Below are 21,049 nucleotides of genomic sequence, written 5' to 3' on the forward strand. Positions count from 1 at the left end.
GCTGTTCTTGTTATAAAAACAAACACAACAATGAATCTTAGCAAGGTTTCGCCATTACTTTAGTGTATTTTTTGGTAGGTATATTGAATCATTAGAGCACACTTTGACTATTAGTTTTGTGATCCGTAGAATCACAAAACTGGTAAAATAACGGATTTATTTGTCTACTGTTACTCTTTACAACAATAATTGTTTTTGTATATTTGATAATTGTATATCAGATGAATGTTATTAAATTAAATTAAAAAAGTAAACAAACAACAACCAAAATACATAATTGCCCGTTAATATTACATAATTTCATACCACATTCAGAACCGTTCAAAAGTTACTAATCAATTGATTAAAAATGCATTTTAACTGGCAGCCATTATGAGCAGGACGCTTAAATATGTACAAAGAGGTAAAAATGTAATTTTCAATGTTCATTAACTCGCTACAAACCATTTTATGGATGGAGCACACAAATTGATAGTCAATTTTATTCAGTGTCTAGTCTAAAAATAAATGTTATTAACGATATTGAAAGTGAAAAGCGAAATATCTACTAACCATAAATTGCTAATTTATTTTATAAGTACTCAAGAAATTCTTCGTCACTCTGTAAAGAGTTTGCCTTGGATTGAGTTAGGTTAAATTTCAAAATATTCTTTAGCATGATAATAATTGATCATTTTGTCTCAAGGCTATCTGTTCGTATGTTTTTGTAATGAAAACCGTATCGGAGTACTTATTTCTATTTTATAAGTATTATATTTGAATAAAGGCATAGGCTTACTAATATTTTCTCGAAACAATTTCAAACAATAGTTTAATTACGGCGGTTCGGATTATCCTTAGACAAAGTAGAGTAACTAATTACGGAAAATTACAAAATACGAGCTTCATTGTAAGAATTTCAGACTTCTAACGTTATTACTGGTAAACCCCTAGCTTAAAGGTATGTTTCTGCTTGGTTTCAGTTTAACTTGATTAATATTTCAAAGCCTTTAAAGGTTACATAGGGTGTTTAAAAATTTTTACTCATTAGTTTTGTCTCGTATTTGGGGAATGTACTACTGTATCATGAGTAGAGTCTTAAGTATATTACGAGTAAAATGATGCCTTTGATTTAAACTTCACTTGTAGCTGTGTGTGTGTGGATCATGGTCTTATAGTCGCAGTCTAGTGCCTGGATGCAAGCGGCGCAGGGTCGGTCTTTGAGGAAATCCTTGGGGAAGGCCTTTGACCAGCAGTGGACGTCTTTCGGCTGAAACGAACGAACGGACAAAGAAAGAAACAGATGGAGCTTTATTTCAGTGTCATCCAATCAGTGGTATTAGATAGTAAGAGCCGAAGCACACGATGCGTTGCGGCGCCGCACCGCCAATATTTCGCAGTTTGCCGCAACTCGGCGCGCCGCACCGCTCGTATGCCCGCTACAGATATTTTCTGTGATGACGATGAAGCGAAACTTCTCCGGTGTCGCACCGCTGCCGCAACGCATCGTGTGCTTTGGTCTAACACTTTTAAGAATAAAACAGATTTCGTGGAATCCTACCGGTCGACGTCAACTAGGTAGGTCTCTTCCATGGATTCTTATCAGGACCATAGGTACCAATCCTTTTATTAGTTACTAGCCAACATTCCTTAACATTATTGTTCTCTTCACGTTAATATCTCTTTATTCAATCCACCCTTCCATGTGATACGGATCGGGTGCGTTCCAAGAGTTGTGAATCGTATTCTAATTCCATATCCGTACTGCGGAAAGGTTTTAATTAGTCCGTGTGGGAAATCGCATTTTATGTGAGTTGAAAATATATTTACCTAGAATTATTATTTCACGGATAACCTCGTCTTTTTCTTTAATCTCTTCGAAGAAAATATTTAATAGGCAGTAAATGTTTACGGAAACGTTTCTCAAAAAATTCCCAAAACTCCGAGATTATTATTCCCAGTTCCCCAAAATCTCTTTATTTGATGAACAAAATCCTTAACACTGCTGAATGGATGTGATGTTATGCAGACATGTTAACGTTGCTTGAAATAAGTCGTAAGGAGTTCCACAGCAAAATATATGCTGTCGTTACAGTCGTTACATCCAAGAAACAGTCGCGAAGGAAAAATAAAAACGGTGATTCATAACTTCTTTCGTCCATTACAGCTATGGAGACTTGCGCGGGTGTTTTTTTCAATCAATTTCGATGGCCCACTTTATATTCAAATGGTTATTGAGTGTGGTGAACTTTCGGCTGAGGAATCGATTTGAAAGATAGGACATGGACGTGAATGGAACGGGTAGTGTTTCGGTGCAGAATGAGTTGGTGCTGCCCCGATTTGACACAAGGACTCGTGTTTGCCGCAAAAATAAGAACAGGAAAATGTTTTGCGGTGCAGCGATTTACGGGATGGCAAAGGGTTGTTCCGTTTTATTCAAACGCTTTACGATGTATTTGCAATTATTATTTTGTATGGTTTCGTATTCCCCATAAGACGACTTTGATTTATTATTACTATCGAAGCAAAAAGTTTTGTCTTTTGGTACCTACCTATGTAATTTATTAGTAGCTTTTATATTAGAATATTAGCTGTGTGTGACTATTTTGTATTGAGGCAGAATTTATAGGACAGTTTTATGACAACTGTATTTTTTTAAGTCTCCCCAATGGTAGTATGCTATATTATGTATTATGCACCCTATATTATTCGGTAGGTACCTAAATGATAAATTCTGCCGCACAATTTATAAACGCAGTAAGTAACAAGTGAACAGTTTCGAGAAAAACGCGATCAAAGTTGAAATTTTATTTTGGAGTGTCTACAATTAGTTACGCAAATATTTGTAAAAAAAAATATATAGGCTTATAGAGCTAAACTCAAAGTTTATTTTGATATGAGGTTTTTGTATTTTAATTAATATTTTGTATTTAAAATTAATAAAAAACTGTTTATGTTATGGATTAACTTCGTTTTCGTTCGATACTTACTACCCATGAATGCAGTATGATTGTTCCTTACTGCGTTTATCAGTAGTTTTCGTTACTTACGGTACATGTGTTAAATGATTGATTTAAATTTTAGTTCTTACAACGTAATATATGCGCCGTATCCTTACAACTTACTGCATTTATGAGTGGGAGTGTGAATCAAAATAATTTATCAAAACTTTAAATGCGCAGTAATAATGCAATTATACTGCGCTTATCATAAGCCAATAACGCTTTCATGTTGAACTTTCCCAAATGACCAAGGGGTAAATGAAACAAGTATTACAAAGTAATTGCTGAGATCGCTTGTTATTCAATCAAAAATTAAGATATGGCACCCACTTTTAGATCTTAAATACCAATCTAATAAAATAAAGACTCGGTCGTTCGTTTCGNACAATTTTGATAACGCAAACAAATCGACGTGTTTAATGTTATAAGACCGCATTTTGTTTAATACAACCTCAATTTTAAGGTCTAGAGGCATTTGAATCATATAGGCCTTATTCCGTGTAGGTGATTTATTAAAGCCAAAATCAGTGGTTTCGTAATTTGCTTATTTTGAAGAGATTTAGTTAAAAATTGTGTTATTTTTTGTAATATTGCTAAAATTAAAGGATGGAAGAAGTTAATTAACCTTGTTTTTGTTGATTGGCGTTAATATTTATTAAAATATAAGCATTTAAAGTTAGGTAGGCCTTATTTGTATCAAGTACCTTATTTCATGATACGGTTCGGTATAGGTACAATTAAACAATATAAGTAAAGGATTAAACAATTATTTAATTAAGAATTATTTGGGAACATAATATTAGACTAGAATAACTGGCACCATTGTTTTGGGTAACTATCAAACCGACCCTTTACATAGGAGGCTCATCTCTACAATTGCTATTAAATTTTGTATTAATTATTCTGTTTTGTTATTATGTTACCGAAAACAAAAGTGGAATGTCAAAACAAAAGTCATTTAACAAGGTTAACAAATCATATAATGTTATTTATTAATAATATTTAAAAAATCACAAACCGTTATCAGTCTGCTTGAGAAGACCTATTGAAATGAAGCAATAATACCAATATTAGAAAGAAGAATATTTAACTGCCTGAAAAGAGCTATTGGAGCTATATTAATTTCGCACAAATGAAATTCGCTGAAATGTAGTTTGTAGTAACATGACGCACCAATGAACTCGTTCACTATAATAGTTAGAAATCTAAATTGTAGGTACAAATTACCAACATATTCATTTACACATACCTACATTCTCAGCAACGCTAATTTAATTAGAAGAGAAATTAAATATCAAAACAAGAAACTTTATTATGTTTCTTATTTGTGCTAGCTCGTGCTTGGTATACATGTTTATAATATAAAAACAACAAACGGCCCTTTTGGGATATTAGACCTTAGAAATAACAAATTTGGTATCATTTTAATACGTAATTTTAGTTACTAAATAACAATTCTCGAACGGTAACATTAGAAATGTATTAAAAATAATATAATTATTATGCCTAATACCTATTCTAAAGTCCGGTTTCCACTAAAGCACAGAAAAGAGGAGAATGTGTTTTATATAAAGGAACTGATTTCATTATTTCCACATCACTTCGCCGCTCAGCATCGGTTAAAAGAACCTGATTGGTTATTCAAAACAAACATCTCTCGTCTCCTCTCCGCTCCGCTATGATGGAAACGGGGCCTCATAAAATAAAAACGTAAAGGATTTGTCACACTGGATACGTTCTGCGGGCTGCGGTCAGGTCAAAGTGAACGCAGTCCGCATCATCATCATCATCATCTCAGCCATAGGACGCCCACTGCTGTGCATAGACCTCGCCCAATGATTTCCACAATGGCCGGTTGGTGGCGGCCTGCATCCAGCGCCTTCCCGCTACTTTTATGAGGCGTCGGTCCACCTTGTGGGTGGACGTCCTCCGTCGCGACGTCCGGTCACCAAGCCCCCGATAATAATCCAACCTTGCACGATCTATAAACATAGTCGTACTGATGCGGCCTGACATTGCGGCACGAGAAAAAAACGATGACATATTGCCTGTTCACGATCACTGGCAGACTGTATTGCCCGGACCGCAGACCGTTGCCCTGAACGACAATGTTGTTCATATACATAATGCGGGCTACGTTCACTTTGACCGCAGAACGAGAAAAGACCCAGTGTGGCAAATCCTTTAACATCAAAGGAATTATTGCTAAAACTGGATGCTGCCTGCTCATACTTTCAGTTATTCTTGTTTTGTTTACATTTAAAGGGTTATTGTTTGTTTGCGTTCGCTTTGCACAAGAAAAAGATAAACAATGAACCTAACCAATCAAATAACATATCTCTAACGTTCGCTTACAATAACAAAAATAGAGAGGCTCTACGTATACATATAACTGGACTTGGAAAATATAAAGTTATGTAATATTAATGTATGTACCTAAATGAATTTGAGCCACAGAACGAAGGAAGGCATATGGTTCAGAGTTCCAAATGAGCAGATTAATGAAAATATTCTTTGTGTATTTATGTACTTGAAGATATTTTTTTAAAACACTCATTTCGTCTTCGATATCTAGATTTATGACCACATAGCAAGTGCGTAAGTAACTAGTGAGTAAATTTTTTTATAGAATATTACATTAAATATTTACAGAAATATGTCACAGGTAGGTAAAATAAACAAGCGACGTGACGGACATTTAATAAATATTGCCAACCAAATTAATGTTATTAAAATGTATCAATTTGTTTAAGTGCTTGTTTAAACTTTCAAAGTAATCACATTTATGTCAGTCGCGTCAATATTTCGATTCTTCTCAACTACACTCAAGATTTCAACAAAATCATATCAGTCTTTCTGATGGAGTAAATAATCGATTAGTTGGAATAGCAGGGAATAGTCAAACGGGCAATACGGGTATTCGTTCCTGCAGTGTCCCGGATTTTGGTGCTTGACACCGTAGTTGTACGCCTGGATGAACACGTCGCGGGACGTTCGGTCGACTTCTTTCGGGTTCAAGCTGGAATAAGAAGACGTTTTAAAACATTGATGTTAGTAGAGTATTTCCTAGCTCGATGGCATCCTTATGCACTGGCTTTGGTCGTACTTAGCCCGATTTGTCTCAAAAGCGGTTATTTACACAGGGTCTTCCAAATAATAATGGTTTTGCTACATCGCTAACATGAAAATTTCATCCCTTTTCATATTTTTGCGTCAAAGTATTTATTTAGGTATTTCATTTTTGGGAAACATACAGTTACAATTATAATTTAACTAAGGTGCAGTAAAAAACCACATAAACCAATTAAGTTTCCATAGTTAAATACACACAAAAAGTTGGGCAAACCATAACGAATATTTTTTTTATTGTTGTGTAAAGACAGCACTCCGTCTTGCAACTGGTAATTCTATAGCACCTTTCGCAAGGCATAACAAAAGCTCATATTAAAAAAAAATAGAGACAACCGCACATGGAGGTTTAATATTGGGGAAACAAAAGCAGATAATATGTATTTTAGATACCATTTCGAAACAAGCAAATCTCAAAATACCTATTACTTTTTCTAGGTCTCATCAATCTCTACAAAAATAAAATTTACTCAACAGTGGAAGCGTCGAAGCATAACAGACCAACAGAGTTACATTCGCATTTACAATAGTTATAAGCATAGATTGCCTGCAAACTGGTCCAATTATGTAATGTACAAGCTATGCATACGTAATGCGTAAGGGTAACAAAACTGTGTACATTTCACGGATGAGAGTGACTAAAAGGACAGACTGTTAATCAGAAATTGTCGTATCATAACCATGGACCTATAAAAAAAGTCGGACGGATTCTCATCAACAAAATACTGTGACATTAGGATACACCAGCTTGCCTGTAGGTACGTACAGGCCGGCACGCACACATTCACACCCTGACGCACCACTTCGAGTGCAAACTTCACACAGCTGACACATTTAAGCGGCGAAAAAACAACACAAATACGACATGTCTTGTGTGATGAAATTGTGTAAAAACCGTTCTGTTCGAACAAACAAAAATTAAGGAATCACATTTCACAGGTAAAATAATAATCCAATCACTTATTTCCCGACATTAAAATATTGAAATTAATTGAAATCAAACGTCATTCATCCGAAAAAATAATACGTCAAAGACCAGTGTTCTCAGTTTTTTATATGGGAAAATTACCCGAAATATGGGAAATTAATAATAATTTTAGGACTTTTTGGTTATTTATTACGCATACTATAGAAATAAAATAATTTATCATAATAATTGTGTTTTAATGGGATATATTTTCATAGGCAGATTTGATCCTTCCCAAAAATGTGAAACTGCGAAATTCAAATTTTCTTACATTGATTGCAAGTCAGTGTCAGGTTGTATGTTAAAATCTATCAGAGATAATAATAATTATATTGATGATGCATAAGATTATGATTATAATGTAGGTACACAAGATTCGTAATTTGTAACTGCGTGAATCATTTTTGATCAACATTATGTACATACCCTGACATTGACTTGCAAACAAAGTAAGAAAATTTGAACATTGAAAATTTCGCGCCTACCTCAACGCACTCACCTTTCATCTTTTTCAAATTCTGTCTACATTTCCAAGTAACATCTGCCGATCTATGTTTTTCTTAAAATAAATGGGTAAAATGTTTTAGCTAACATGGCATCCCTAAATTCACTCACACAATAGACAAACGCCAAAATTTTGCGTCACAGTTTTGTTGTAGCGCGAGTTCCGTCCGCCTTTTTTTATAGGTCCATGATCATAACTATATTTATAAGCTAAAATAAATAAATAAATATTAAATTTATAAATAAATCAGTTTGCTGATTTTGAAATGAACTTCTACAGTCTCTCACACCAAGCCCGCTGAAAGCCTGGGACTTGGAACCGACGGCATTTTTTCAAAAGAATCATGTCGACGACTTGTACTTTCCATGACATTGACAACATGTCAAAAGTCAACGACTCATGTTGGCGCGTCGGCGGGTTTGGTGTGTAAATAGCATTATACCTTGGTTCGACAACTACCATTTTATAAGGAGCTAGAACCCACACGATTGTCCTTAATTTGTTTAAGCAATGTTAACGGTTCATCAATCAATCTACCGAACGAGATCTTAACAAAGACAACTGGGTAGAAACGAAGGTTCGAGCGGCCCTTGTCCGGTAATGTGTGGATCGTCCTTAATTAAACCCCTCATAAATCATTGATTGCATGATTTTTACATCAAGGCAAGGGCCCTGCTTAACAATTCTGAATTTAATTTTATTCCGAGCAAAGCTTAAAATTAATTGAGATATTTCCGAAAATTGTGTCACTGAACAGCTCAATTGGAAATTAAACATTTATGATGAAATATTAAAAAAGACGAAAAGGAAAAATATTAAATGTTGCTTCGAGAAAAGGATGGCGACGTGAATATGTTACAGTCAAAACTCCCAATCAGTCAAAACCACTTTTGACCGCAAAACTCAGTCAAAAGTGGTTCTGACTGATGCTCTTGGTCAATATCATTTTGACAGATTTTTCCAGTCAATAAGTTAGTAAAGACATTACTTTACATGAAGTTTGGACTGATTGGTAAAATTTTGAACCAGGCGAAAGTACTTTTGACTGATTTTCGCGGTCAATAAAATAAAATAATATTTTTAGAACACTTCCTCATAAAGCCGCTTTTCTTTCACGATTTTAGATTTTTGTTACAGTTACCAAGTGCTATGAACTATGTTCAGCAGTGGACATAAAAAATCACTCCAATACAATAAAATTAGATGCCTCAACGTTTAGCTTAACATCAGTCGTCTAAAAAGTCTGTAAAATCAAAATTACAACCATTATCTGAGCAATAGGGTTCCTTTAAAACACAGCAGAAACAAAAATCTAAAATCATGAAAGAAGAGCGGTTTTACGAGAAAGTGTGCTAAAAATATTATGTTATTGAAGCCATTGAAGAATAAACTTTAAAGTAAAATACGTTTTTCAGTTTTTATAAAAATATTAAAATGACACAATAATTTTATTTTCGGCGACTGTAAAAAATATTTTCTGTCCGTTCATATCCTCGGATTAAACGATGATTACGACTAAATTAATAATGATTGATTGAAATGAATGACGGATTCATTACTTTCAATTAACTTTCCATTTTTAATTAGTTATCCAGCAGAATTTTCCGAAGTCAATGTCAGAGGAAAAAAGTATTTTGAAGTAACAATTTCATTACTATAACATGATAGGTAGGAAATTATGTGTTTTTTTTTAAATAACTAGCTGACCCGGCGAACTTTGTTCCGCCTTAATGGCAATAAATAACGGGATAAAAAGTAGGGTAATTCCAGGATACATGCCCCAGTGGGATAGGTGCCGCGATTTTAAGTACACTATGTTACAAGCAACTTAGCCTAAAGTTGTAGTACGTATAATAACAAGGGACCTCCCCTTACCACTTTTCGCCTCGCAAACCATCAAAGAGTGCATTCGTTTAGCCAGTGAGAGCAAAAATCTTCCGCGGCCAGACCTTAGCGAGCGTCGAAATAATATTGGTAAGTATTTTTTAATGGATAATTTTTTTGTTAGCTGTAAAATGTAACAGATTTTTATATAATTTGATAGACTATCTTATAAATTATACGGGATAGATATGTTTAATTAGATTTTTTGTGTTATTATATTTTTTATTAAAAACGGCACCTATCCTATGCTAAAAGGATAGTTGCCTAATTTTTTTTGGGTATAGATGCCCTTAGGGCCATGTCCCATGCACCTAGGAGCATCTATCCCAACCTGCTCTTTTTGTCACAGGTAGCAAGTAAGAAGAAAAAAAGGATGTAGTACGGCTAACCTTAGGAAAGTAATAAATAGGGTGCCCTACTGATCGAATTACCTTTTTACCCGACTGCGCTAGAAGGAGTAGTATTATTTTTAGTAAAAAAATATTAAATTTCATTTTTAATTCATTTAATAACAAACAATCTTAAATAATAATACTTGGCTTGTTTGATTTCAAAATGTATTTGATCCTTAGAATTCAAAAACTGTATTAACGAGTCATCTATCCCTGCATCAGTCATCTATCCTTTGAAGCAATCATACAGTTAGTCTTCTATCCCCCACATTAGGCGTCTATCCCACTTTTTAGAGGTCAATTAAAATGGCATTTACTCAGAATCGGTATAACTTAAACTAAAATAATTATAGTAATATCATAGACGAAAGACCAAATTTTACAGATACTAAGGTCAAATTGTTGATAAAAATTTACTGACTGAGTTACAGAGCTGTTTCAAAAAGTGGGGCATCTATCCTGGACTTACCCTATCCTATGTCCTTCTGCTGGCTCTAAACTACCTCCCTGACAATTTTCAGCTAAATCGGTTCAGCCGTTCTTGAGTTATAAGCGAAGTAACTAACACGACTTTCTTTTATATATATAGATTAAAACCGGTTTTCTTGTTTAACTACCTAAAGTCTAAGGCACAGATATCATGCTAAAGTATATTCTACCTATGTTTCTTTAATTAGGGATTATGTATGTTTCAGACACATAAAAATATGGTAAAAATATCTACCTATTTTCTCTATGAATAGTTTTTTTTTAAACAAGACAAGGCAGGTATTTGACCGCAATTGCACCTGGTGTTAAGTGAGATGGAGTCTAGGATGGTACATAACTGCCCTACATAATACAAGACTTACGTCAGCATATACACAAAGCCGTGTTGCAGTTCTGTGTGTTTGTTGCTCGTGGCTCCCAGCTCGCAGTACAGATACCGAGCGCATTGTATGGGGTCATGGTGTAGAATCATTCGCCATCGCACGTGGGGGCTCTAAAAACAAGAAATAAATAACTTTTTAAAAAAATAAAACCGACTTCAAATGCGTGAACACAAAAAAAAAACTAAAAATTAAAAATATTGTGTATAAAAAAGTTCATCCCCAATTTTCCACCCTTGGGGGTGAAATATTTTCTTCAAATTCGCATGAAACCACCCTTTTGATAATACCTATTCAACAAAAAAATAATCGTTCAAATTGATTTATAATCTGCGGAGATATTGCGTATAAAAAGTTCATCCCCAATTTTCCACCCTTGGGGGTTGTTTTTTCTATTATTAAATTTAAATGGGACCACCCTTGAGGTATTACCTATACGCCGAAAAAAGATTTGTTCAAATCGGTTCATAATTGGCGGAGTTATCGCGTAACAAACATAAGGCACAGATATCATGCTAAAGTATATTCTACCTATGTTTCTTTAATTAGGGATTATGTATGTTTCAGACACATAAAAATATGGTAAAAATATCTACCTATTTTCTCTATGAATAGTTTTTTTTTAAACAAGACAAGGCAGGTATTTGACCGCAATTGCACCTGGTGTTAAGTGAGATGGAGTCTAGGATGGTACATAACTGCCCTACATAATACAAGACTTACGTCAGCATATACACAAAGCCGTGTTGCAGTTCTGTGTGTTTGTTGCTCGTGGCTCCCAGCTCGCAGTACAGATACCGAGCGCATTGTATGGGGTCATGGTGTAGAATCATTCGCCATCGCACGTGGGGGCTCTAAAAACAAGAAATAAATAACTTTTTAAAAAAATAAAACCGACTTCAAATGCGTGAACACAAAAAAAAAACTAAAAATTAAAAATATTGTGTATAAAAAAGTTCAGGCACAGATATCATGCTAAAGTATATTCTACCTATGTTTCTTTAATTAGGGATTATGTATGTTTCAGACACATAAAAATATGGTAAAAATATCTACCTATTTTCTCTATGAATAGTTTTTTTTTAAACAAGACAAGGCAGGTATTTGACCGCAATTGCACCTGGTGTTAAGTGAGATGGAGTCTAGGATGGTACATAACTGCCCTACATAATACAAGACTTACGTCAGCATATACACAAAGCCGTGTTGCAGTTCTGTGTGTTTGTTGCTCGTGACTCCCAGCTCGCAGTACAGATACCGGGCGCACTGTATGGGGTCATGGTGCAGAATCATTCGCCATCGCACGTGGGGGTTCTAAAAACAAGAAAAAAAAACAAAATTATTAAAAAAAAACATAGAATTATAATAATTTATTTTATTGCAAACTCAACCCTGCCCTGTTACAACTAACATAGTCCCAGTATTTAGCTTGATGTGCTGGTAATCTGTAGGTACGGTCAAATTGTTCACGTCTCTCAAAGTGGTTGACAACGCAACCGTAGCAAACTTATTGGCTACTTTGGGCGTCACGAACTCTGACACTGACTGTACCTACCTAGCCGTAGTATCTCTTCCAGTAGCCGTCTCCCGATAGCATTTTGGGATCTTCAAATCCAAAGTTGAATTTGAAAATTCAAGCCTGACTGTAGTTGGTTCAATTTTCAATGTTTAGAGAGCTACAATTCTGAAACTTATTATGTATAGATTCACTACACTATTAACTGTCTTATTTTTAAACAAGTAGTCGTTGATTTAGAATGCCTACGCAGTTTTTTTCCTATCGTTATGTATCACGGGAAATAGTTATTTTTAAATTCAGAGAAATCGAGCAATAATATTTTGTTTACTTTTTTTTTACCGAGTTTAAAAAATTACTCTAATGATCTCGAATAAATTTAGGTCATAGAGGTTTACCGGGCAAAATCTTTTCTTGGAAAAATTAGTTTTCTTCCTGTTTCAAGAAAATTGACCCTTGCCATAATGATTGGTAATTTTGCTATTAAGATCATTTTCTCAAAAGAATGAAGTTCGGTTTGTCAAGGTTTTTAAAAAAATGTATTTAGGGAAGTAAACTTTATTGCTTTTTAGTACAAATATTAATTTATGTCACAGTGTTTAGCTTTAATATGCCGAAATATAATTGAAATTGTTCAAATAGGAAAGACGAACGAAAAATAGAGTAAAAATATACGAAATATTATCTCTGTAAATACAATACGCGTAGGATTGTGAATATTATGCTTTATCATACACTTTTCATAAGTGACATGTGCTGCTTTTGCTTAGAGAATATTCCTTTGTTTATAAGATAAAGCATTTATAAGATAACATGGAAGTGATGGTGCGGGCTATTACGAGCTATTGTATTATGTGGTTACATACAATCTAATGTGATAGTCAAATTGGAATTGTTTTCTCTTTAATATTTTAAACTATTATGTTGCATTTTTTACTATAAAATTTTAGCAGACGACGCCGCATCTCTTCAGTCTGCCCGCGACCATGACTCGTGCAACCGAGCCGAAACGTCGGGAGGGTAAATATTATTTACCGTTAAAATAGATATTGTTGTTTTCTCTTATTGTACAAATAACCAGAAAATAACGATGAAATAAAACTCCGAATAGTTTGAAGTGATTGTTATATTTTTGCAGTGCGTTTTAATTGATTAATGTGTACGTTGTTAGAGATAGTTTTGAATTAGTTACAGGTACCCAACCTACATAGGTATCAAGTTAACTGAATAAAAATAAAGTTTTTTGTTTTTTTTTTTTGCATAGGAAATTACTTAACGTCACTACACTCAAGATTTTAAATTTTCGCGTTCCATTTCTTACTATTTTAGACACTACACTTATTTATGAAAAGAAAACCCTGCATTGTTAGGAAAAATATGTAGACAACTTTTCGACGAGTATTATGTGAAGGGGATGAGAAAAGATTCATCTGTAGTTTATATGTACCATAAGGGATACGTTACACTAACTTAACAATTAAATAAGTAGCACAATACAAAAACAAAAGACAAAACTGCACAGTAACCCAAAGCATGTACAGTTAGCGTCAAATAGTTCGTCAACTCAAAGTTGCAAAAAATTAACAACACAAACGATTTCTAATTGGGTATTTGACACCATTCGCCAATAATTCTAAACAGACACTTCTTTCTGGTCTTAAAAACTTAATTAATTTTTAATTACCTGTAAATTACGATTTTTGGTTGCATTATAATTGTAAAAAGTAGTTTCATTGAGTTGATAAAATTGTGACGTCACATGCTAGTATCGCCGTACAAAATCTATGGGAGAGTGTCGTTTTGACAGTTTTAAAAAGTACGTCAATTGATTGGTGGTGTCAAATACCCTATTGTAACAAGAACGTGTTGCGAACTTATTGGCTACTTTGGGTGTCAGGAACTATTTGACGCTGACTGTACATACCTTACATGGAATATTGCTAAGCAGCTGACATTTAATACTTAGACTGAGTTGCATCAACTTACTTTCACCGTAACTTTTACAATAACCGGAGCTTTTGTATGGAGTTTGACAGATTTTTGACGTTTGTTCAAGTCAAAGCATGATGGTGAAACTCTGCCTTAGTATACACTAGAGTAATCAGTATTTTATAGTTACAGAACAGTAACCGCCTCTGTGCTCTAGTGGTAAGTCCACCTGCTTCAGACGCAGAGGTCCCGGGTTCGATTCCCAGTGGGGGCAGATTTTTCTGTTCGGTTTGGCTGGTGGTAGGGCTTGTTCTAAGTCCGCCTGGCTAGCTAACCACCATCTTACCTAAGTCTGTCGCCATAAAAACAATGTTAACAGCATTGTTGTGTTCCGGCAGTTAGAGGTAAGATAGCCAGTTTCTCCGTGGTTGAGGATTCCGGGTGAAGCTTATTTCTACCTTTGGCTCGATCGTCACTTACCATCAGGTGAGATACAGGCCAAGATCTTCCTCGTTGTGGATAAAAAAAACATACCCAATCACTGATCGACTCATTCATAGAGTTGGTGTCCCTCTTGAACAGCATGCGCAGGAGTCTCGGCGCTGTCAGAGCTTGGTAGTCCTTGACCAGCAGGTGGAGGCAGTACAGGACCCCAACCAGAAGTGCCAATAGAATGAGCAGTCTGGAAATGAAAAAAATATAGGACAGGTTATTTTGAACTGGGATATTTCTCTTTAAATTATTATTAATAATTGTCAACAACTATGTTAGCTGATTGCTGAACTCATCGAGTAAGAAGAGCAGTCGTGTTGGAAAACCTGAGAAGGTTGTAGTAACTATAATAGGTATAATAAGTACGTAATTATGATAACGTTTTTGATGATTAACGTGCCTAATTTATTTATGCATTTTAACGTCCGCTTGTCATCTGTTAATGACGTTATTTTGAGTATTAACTGCCTTATACATTTTTATTATTATCAGCTTGTTCAGTGCCTACCACAAAATAATAATGTACTTCGTGTTCCACATAGAATGCTTTGATCACAGTATATTAATTTAAACTATTTACCTACATACTTATGCCAATTTGCAAGGCAGAGGTTGCACAGGTTGTGGGCTAATTTTGAGCTTATTGGCTTAGTTACTGCAGTTTCTATACACATTATTAACGAACTGTATGTTTCCTGGTAAATACGAGCAATATTATTTCGCGGTAGGTAACTGAAGTTTCTACGAGCGGTAATTCTACTATTGTGATTGATCCAATTTATCATTTAATTGTATAGCTCGGTTTCAAATAAAAATGATGAGGTAAAAATGTAGCATTAATATTTAAACGGGCAACTTATGTTTGCACTGTAGACGAGGCGAAGAAAATCGGCAAGACTTGGAGCGAGATCAAAATGCGAAGCTCAAGACCGAACGCAATGGAGGACTGTTGTGGACGCCCTCTGCCCCATCTAGGGTACCTACACAAAGAACATTAATAATTCTTATCATAAGGTCGACAAACATAGACAATACATATAAACCTGCTGTCCAAGGGTTATGGTAAGACATAATAACAAGTAATTGTACCTAATAAATTTTGACCTGTGTGATAGGTTTCTTTGAAACCTACTTCAGATACCAATCTCTCACTTACAAGTGATAGGAACTATTCTAAAGCCCGTATTCACAAACGATGCTTTCGTAAGTGTCGAATAGAGCTCTGTGATTGGTTCATGTGTCACCCTATGCATCCACGCGCACTGTGAGACCTCATAGTAATGTTTGTGAATATGGGCGTAAGACTACTAGCATAAGACCCTTGTATTTAATTAGGTACGCATGTTTCTTATTTTGTGAATAGAGGTATAAACAATTATTTATTACTTTAAAAATGCTTCAAAGGATGAAGGTTCTAAGGTATATTTCTATTTGTCTGACAGTTTATCAATAAAGAAATGTTTCAGATTGTATTACATTTTCAATTTATTTGGCATGAAAGGAATATTAATAAAAATGGAAACATATGTATAAACAACGTAATTGTTTACAACTAGAACGAGTTTCAAATCCCAGTCTCTTGATACATAATACTCGTAAATTTCAATCAATGCAATATAATCATCTTCACAGTTTACAAACTTTCCAGATTTTAATAATGCTCGTAATAAAAAGTATAATTTGAATCTTAAATCAAATAACATTTTAGTATTGTATTAAAAAAACATGTTATTTTCAAGTGTAGCTAACGTAACATTTCGACCAAAATTTATTGCTTGAAAAAAAAATGTACAGAATACGGCATAATATCAAGTTCAACACTGAGGCATCTGATGAACGAGTTCTAGTTGGTGCTAAGTATTGTGCAACGATTAACGCCCGTATTCTCAAACAATGCTTGCTTATGTGAAGCAGCCAATCGAACGCACAGCATTGAAGCTCTGTGATTGGTTCGTATGGCAACCTGTGCGTCCACGCGCACTGTGAGACCTCATAGTAATGTTTGTGAATACGGGTGTAAGTAATGTGCGATGATTATAACAGTCTGATGTGCAGTCGACTGTACTTAGAATGTTTACTAATTAAAGCTATTACTAAAACAATGGATGACCCTGCAACTATCGATAGTTAATAAGATATTAATTTTTTACTCGATCAAAATTGTATATGAGAGAGACTATAATATTGAGGCTTATCGACTGCCTGTATAATTATGTATTGTGCCCGAGACTTCGTACCTACGCGTAAAAACGTTTGAAAATAATTCTTCTATAATATTTGCATAAATCTTTAGACAATTTTTGGCTCAGCGCTAACTAGCCCCAAAGTAAGCAACATATATTATGGTTAATAAAAGACCTATTCAACATAAAGTTTTTTAAATTCGAACCAGTAGTTCCTCGAACCAGTCATTGTTGAGATTTATAGCGCGTTCAAAAAACGTTTCACTATAATAATATTGCAATAGATTTATATTGTTATGTAGATTGATAAGTATATTACGTAGTTAATTAATACAGTCTGTAATATCGATTAGCTGACGACTACACCGTGCAGGTGGTAATTAAACAAGATTGATGGTAATCGGTAATTTATTGATATGAGATTGAAAGCCAAAATGACAGAAAGGGAATTAATAATCCTAAAGATTAACCGCCTTTATGGTAAGACCACCTGCTTCAGACGCAGAGGCCCCGGGTTCGATTCCCAGTGGGGGCAGATTTTTCTGTTCAGTTTTGTTGGTGGTAGGGCTTGTTCTAAGTCCGCCTGGCCTAGCTACCACCATCTTACCTAAGTCTGTCGTCATAACAACAATATTAACAGCATTGTTGTGTTCCTGCAGTTAGAGGTAAGATAGCCAGTTCCTCCGTGGTTTAGGATTCCGGGTGAAGCTCGCTTCCATCGTCGGCTTGAACATCATTTACCATCAGGTGAGATACAGGCCAAGAGCTTCCTCGTCGTGGATAAAAAAAAGATGCGAAAGTAAATCTGTCTATGAAATTTGATATTAGAAATTTTTATGGACCCAGGGAAAATCATAGGCTTTTGTTTATCCTGAAACCTATCCTGTTTATTAAACATGCACATACACGCGGAACAAAGTATTTATCAGACAATCTGCATCTCACGTGGGTGAAAGCTCAGGCAAAAGCTAGCAATATTACTAAGGCTCTTCAATCTTCAATGCCAGCTACGGGTTCGAGTCCCAGCAGGGACGAACTTCAGGGTGTCGAAAACCCTCGCCAAATATAAGTAGACGTTTGAAGTAGAATTGTGATTCATCATCATCATTTCAGCCATAGGACGTCCACTGCTGAACATAGGCCTCCCCTAATGGTTTCCATGTTGATCGATTGGTAGCAGCGTGGGACGTCCACCACCTACAAGGTGGACCGACGACATCGTAAAGGTAGCAGGGAAGCGCTGGACGCAGGCCTCTACCAATCGATCAACGTGGAATTATGATTATGTATAAATATTAAGGATCTTTTTATCAATTTAAATATCACATTGGACGCTAGAGAAGGTTTTTTGCAAGTACACGGAAAAGTTAGAAAAGATGAACATGATAAAAATGAAGAAGATGCAACATTGTCAATCTTGATAGGCTATCTGTACAATCGCCTGCGCAATAAACTACACCATGTTCATTGAAAAATCGCACTTATTTCAATTACAAAATGTGCCAAATAGCTTAGCTAGATGCGCCGTCAGCTACTTCGTTTGGGGCAGGTACCTAATTAGTGTTTATTGGAACAATTTTAAAGAAAGTAAATTGCACTAAGAATTATTTGATAATGCGAGTAATTAATACTTGAGAAAGTATATTTATTAGCAAAGAAAACTTAAGATTAGCCGCAAACTGTTTTAACCGACTTCTTCATAAATATCTTTGTCATAATTCAATGCTTTCTTCAGCAACTTATCTAATACACGTTAGTAGATATTATTTCCTACAAGTTTTCTAGAAGAAATCACTTTCAGTTATAAGACCACTTACATTAAACTATGCCTATAATTATTGAACGTATTCTCGTTATGACGTGAAAATAGCCAATTTTCATCGAAGTGATTAATGAATTAGCATTTAAGTACAAACACAATCACTGAATTATTCACAATGTAGTGGAATGTAGCGAAACCTATTATGAAATAATTAAACTTACATAATTTGATATTTGGGTGTAAATGTGTCACTTCTAAGTAATATGTGGGGGTATTTTACACAATTTTATGAGTTAGGTACCTGTTCGAATGCACTGATAAAATCTCTCAAATAAAAACTACGAGTAGGTATGTCACTAATTTCTTAATCGAAGAAAAAATATGAATTCACTGTAAAAACACTCTTATAACGAACGTCATCAATAAAGTGTTCATTAATCAAATAATTTGAAATTCGAGGCGCAAATACGAGAGATCCGAAAGCCAAATATATACATATGTTTGGAAATCCTAGTTCCACCATCTACATAACATTATTTACGTTTCACTGCCTCATATTCAGAGAACTAATTAATTTCTAATAAATATGTATGTTGACTCACCTAACCCCCATTTGAACCACGAATTATTATAAAATTCACACACAACCCGCACGCTGCGCTAGGGAACTAAATTCGAAATTAGCGGTTTTCTGCAGTACATTTCCTTGCATTGCTTTGGCTATAAACCGGTGGAATCAAGGAGACTGACTGTTGCTTTCCGGTTGTACTGTAAAGGGTATTACTCTAATTGGAGCAGTTGTAAGCCGTTCGTGGTCGAGGAAAGTGGTCTTGGGACCGGGTTTGTTGTTTATTTCCTCTTAAGATTAAGGATGTAGAGTTCACTACTATCTCGACTGTATCTTGGTAATTGTTTTGCGCTGTATTAAGACGGTTATATAACATCTAGGTTTTGTGACATACTTTTCTGAATTTTGTGCTGCGATGAGTCATGTTATTACTAGAATTGAGGTATTATTCCAATTCCAAAGTAATATTGACGTAATAGTATTACATTTTAATGCATTTTTACGTAATGTAGAGACATCATGCTTCTTTATTAACTTTCCATTTGCTATTTTTGTAACTTTCAGAAAAAATAATATAAATAATTTTCTGCACGCTACTTATAGATGGATTCGTAGATAGCAAGTAAGAAAACGAAAAGTATTTAGGTAGGTAATTAAAACAATAAGCATAAGAATGCTGTTTTCATTCCATTAACAAAAATTAAAAATAAATCTAGTTTATGACTCGATTGTTAAAACATCTATTAAATATTTTAAGAATTTGAGACTGCAAAAAGTTGGTTAATAAAACAAAGTAAGACGGCAAAAAAGTACCACCTGTCTTTTCATTTCCAGGAACCTTTTAAATAATAACGTAGCCATACCATGATACCGGGAAAAGACTTCAAAGGCTTAACAAGTTCAAATATTTCGTGCTCTTTGTTTCCTTCAATCCACTCAACTGAAAGCAAAAAATGAACATTCGGCAACAGAAGAGTTTCCAGACCCAATAATGAAAAAGCCAATATCGACCCCAAACATTTTCACCTATATTTATGATTTGGATCTGGTCTACATTGTTCGGAAACAAAAACACGGACTCTGATTAGATAGTTAACTAGTTTGTGGCCACGGCTTTGCGTGAATTTCGGTCTTGTCGCGGATAATGGTGTTTTAATTTTTGCATAACTCCAGATCCCTTTTATTTTATTTTTTTTAGGTATTAGTAAAATCGCTTACTAAAATCATCAGCTTAGCTGGATTGGGCAAATATCTCGCGTGAACTTACCAATTTATTTTACTTATTTTGAAAAAACAAACATACACTTCTATGTAATTTATTTATTGTATAGTTTAGAGATTAAGATGACTTCTTGAGGTGTATTTTAGCCTTTTCTAAAATTAAATTAACCAGTCGATTAAGAATATTTTTTCATTCCTTGCCAAAAGAACGATCTTATTGTATAAAGGGATACTTAACATTGAAATGATCATTATGTAAGTACCTATTTAGGTGTTACAAGTTTGCTTACCTTTGGTACTGATAAGCTGAGGCTACTAAAGATTTAAGTAAAACACTTTTCCTGGATGATAAAATACTTAGTTAAACATGATCTTTCCTCATGTACCCAAGATTTCTTAAGAATTCCTTGTAGACTTCTGTAACCACTATTTTAACACTGAGTGTAAACTAGCTTATTAGCTGGTAAAAGTACTTGATAAAATACAGTAATTTCTCGTTGTGTTTAACTTCCAGTGCCAAGAGCTTAAGATAATGTTATGTCATCATAATAATCCCTACTCTGCTGAATTTTGCATTATCGGATAAATTCAATTTTTTTGCTTCAGGAATGTTTATTTTCCCGGAAAAGACAGGAATCAATCAAAAGAGTG

The 21,049-nt window shown here is 34.7% G+C and overlaps 1 protein-coding gene across 1 annotated transcript; it reads right to left on the reverse strand.

Moving 5' to 3' along the window:
• Positions 1-4,845: 4,845 nt before the first annotated feature.
• LOC114352045 (uncharacterized) lies at positions 4,846-19,275 on the reverse strand. The gene is made up of 4 exons (XM_028303493.1): positions 19,212-19,275; positions 14,707-14,854; positions 11,911-12,041; positions 4,846-6,000 (listed from the first exon to the last, which is right to left on the reverse strand). The coding sequence occupies exons 1-4, from the start codon at positions 19,220-19,222 to the stop codon at positions 5,829-5,831; spliced, it is 462 nt and encodes a 153-aa protein (XP_028159294.1). The 5' UTR covers positions 19,223-19,275; the 3' UTR covers positions 4,846-5,828.
• Positions 19,276-21,049: the final 1,774 nt, after the last annotated feature.

The sequence above is a fragment of the Ostrinia furnacalis genome, unplaced genomic scaffold, assembly GCF_004193835.3.
Source record: "Ostrinia furnacalis isolate ACB-3 unplaced genomic scaffold, ASM419383v2 OfSCF0095, whole genome shotgun sequence".
Taxonomy (NCBI): Eukaryota; Metazoa; Arthropoda; class Insecta; order Lepidoptera; family Crambidae; genus Ostrinia; species Ostrinia furnacalis.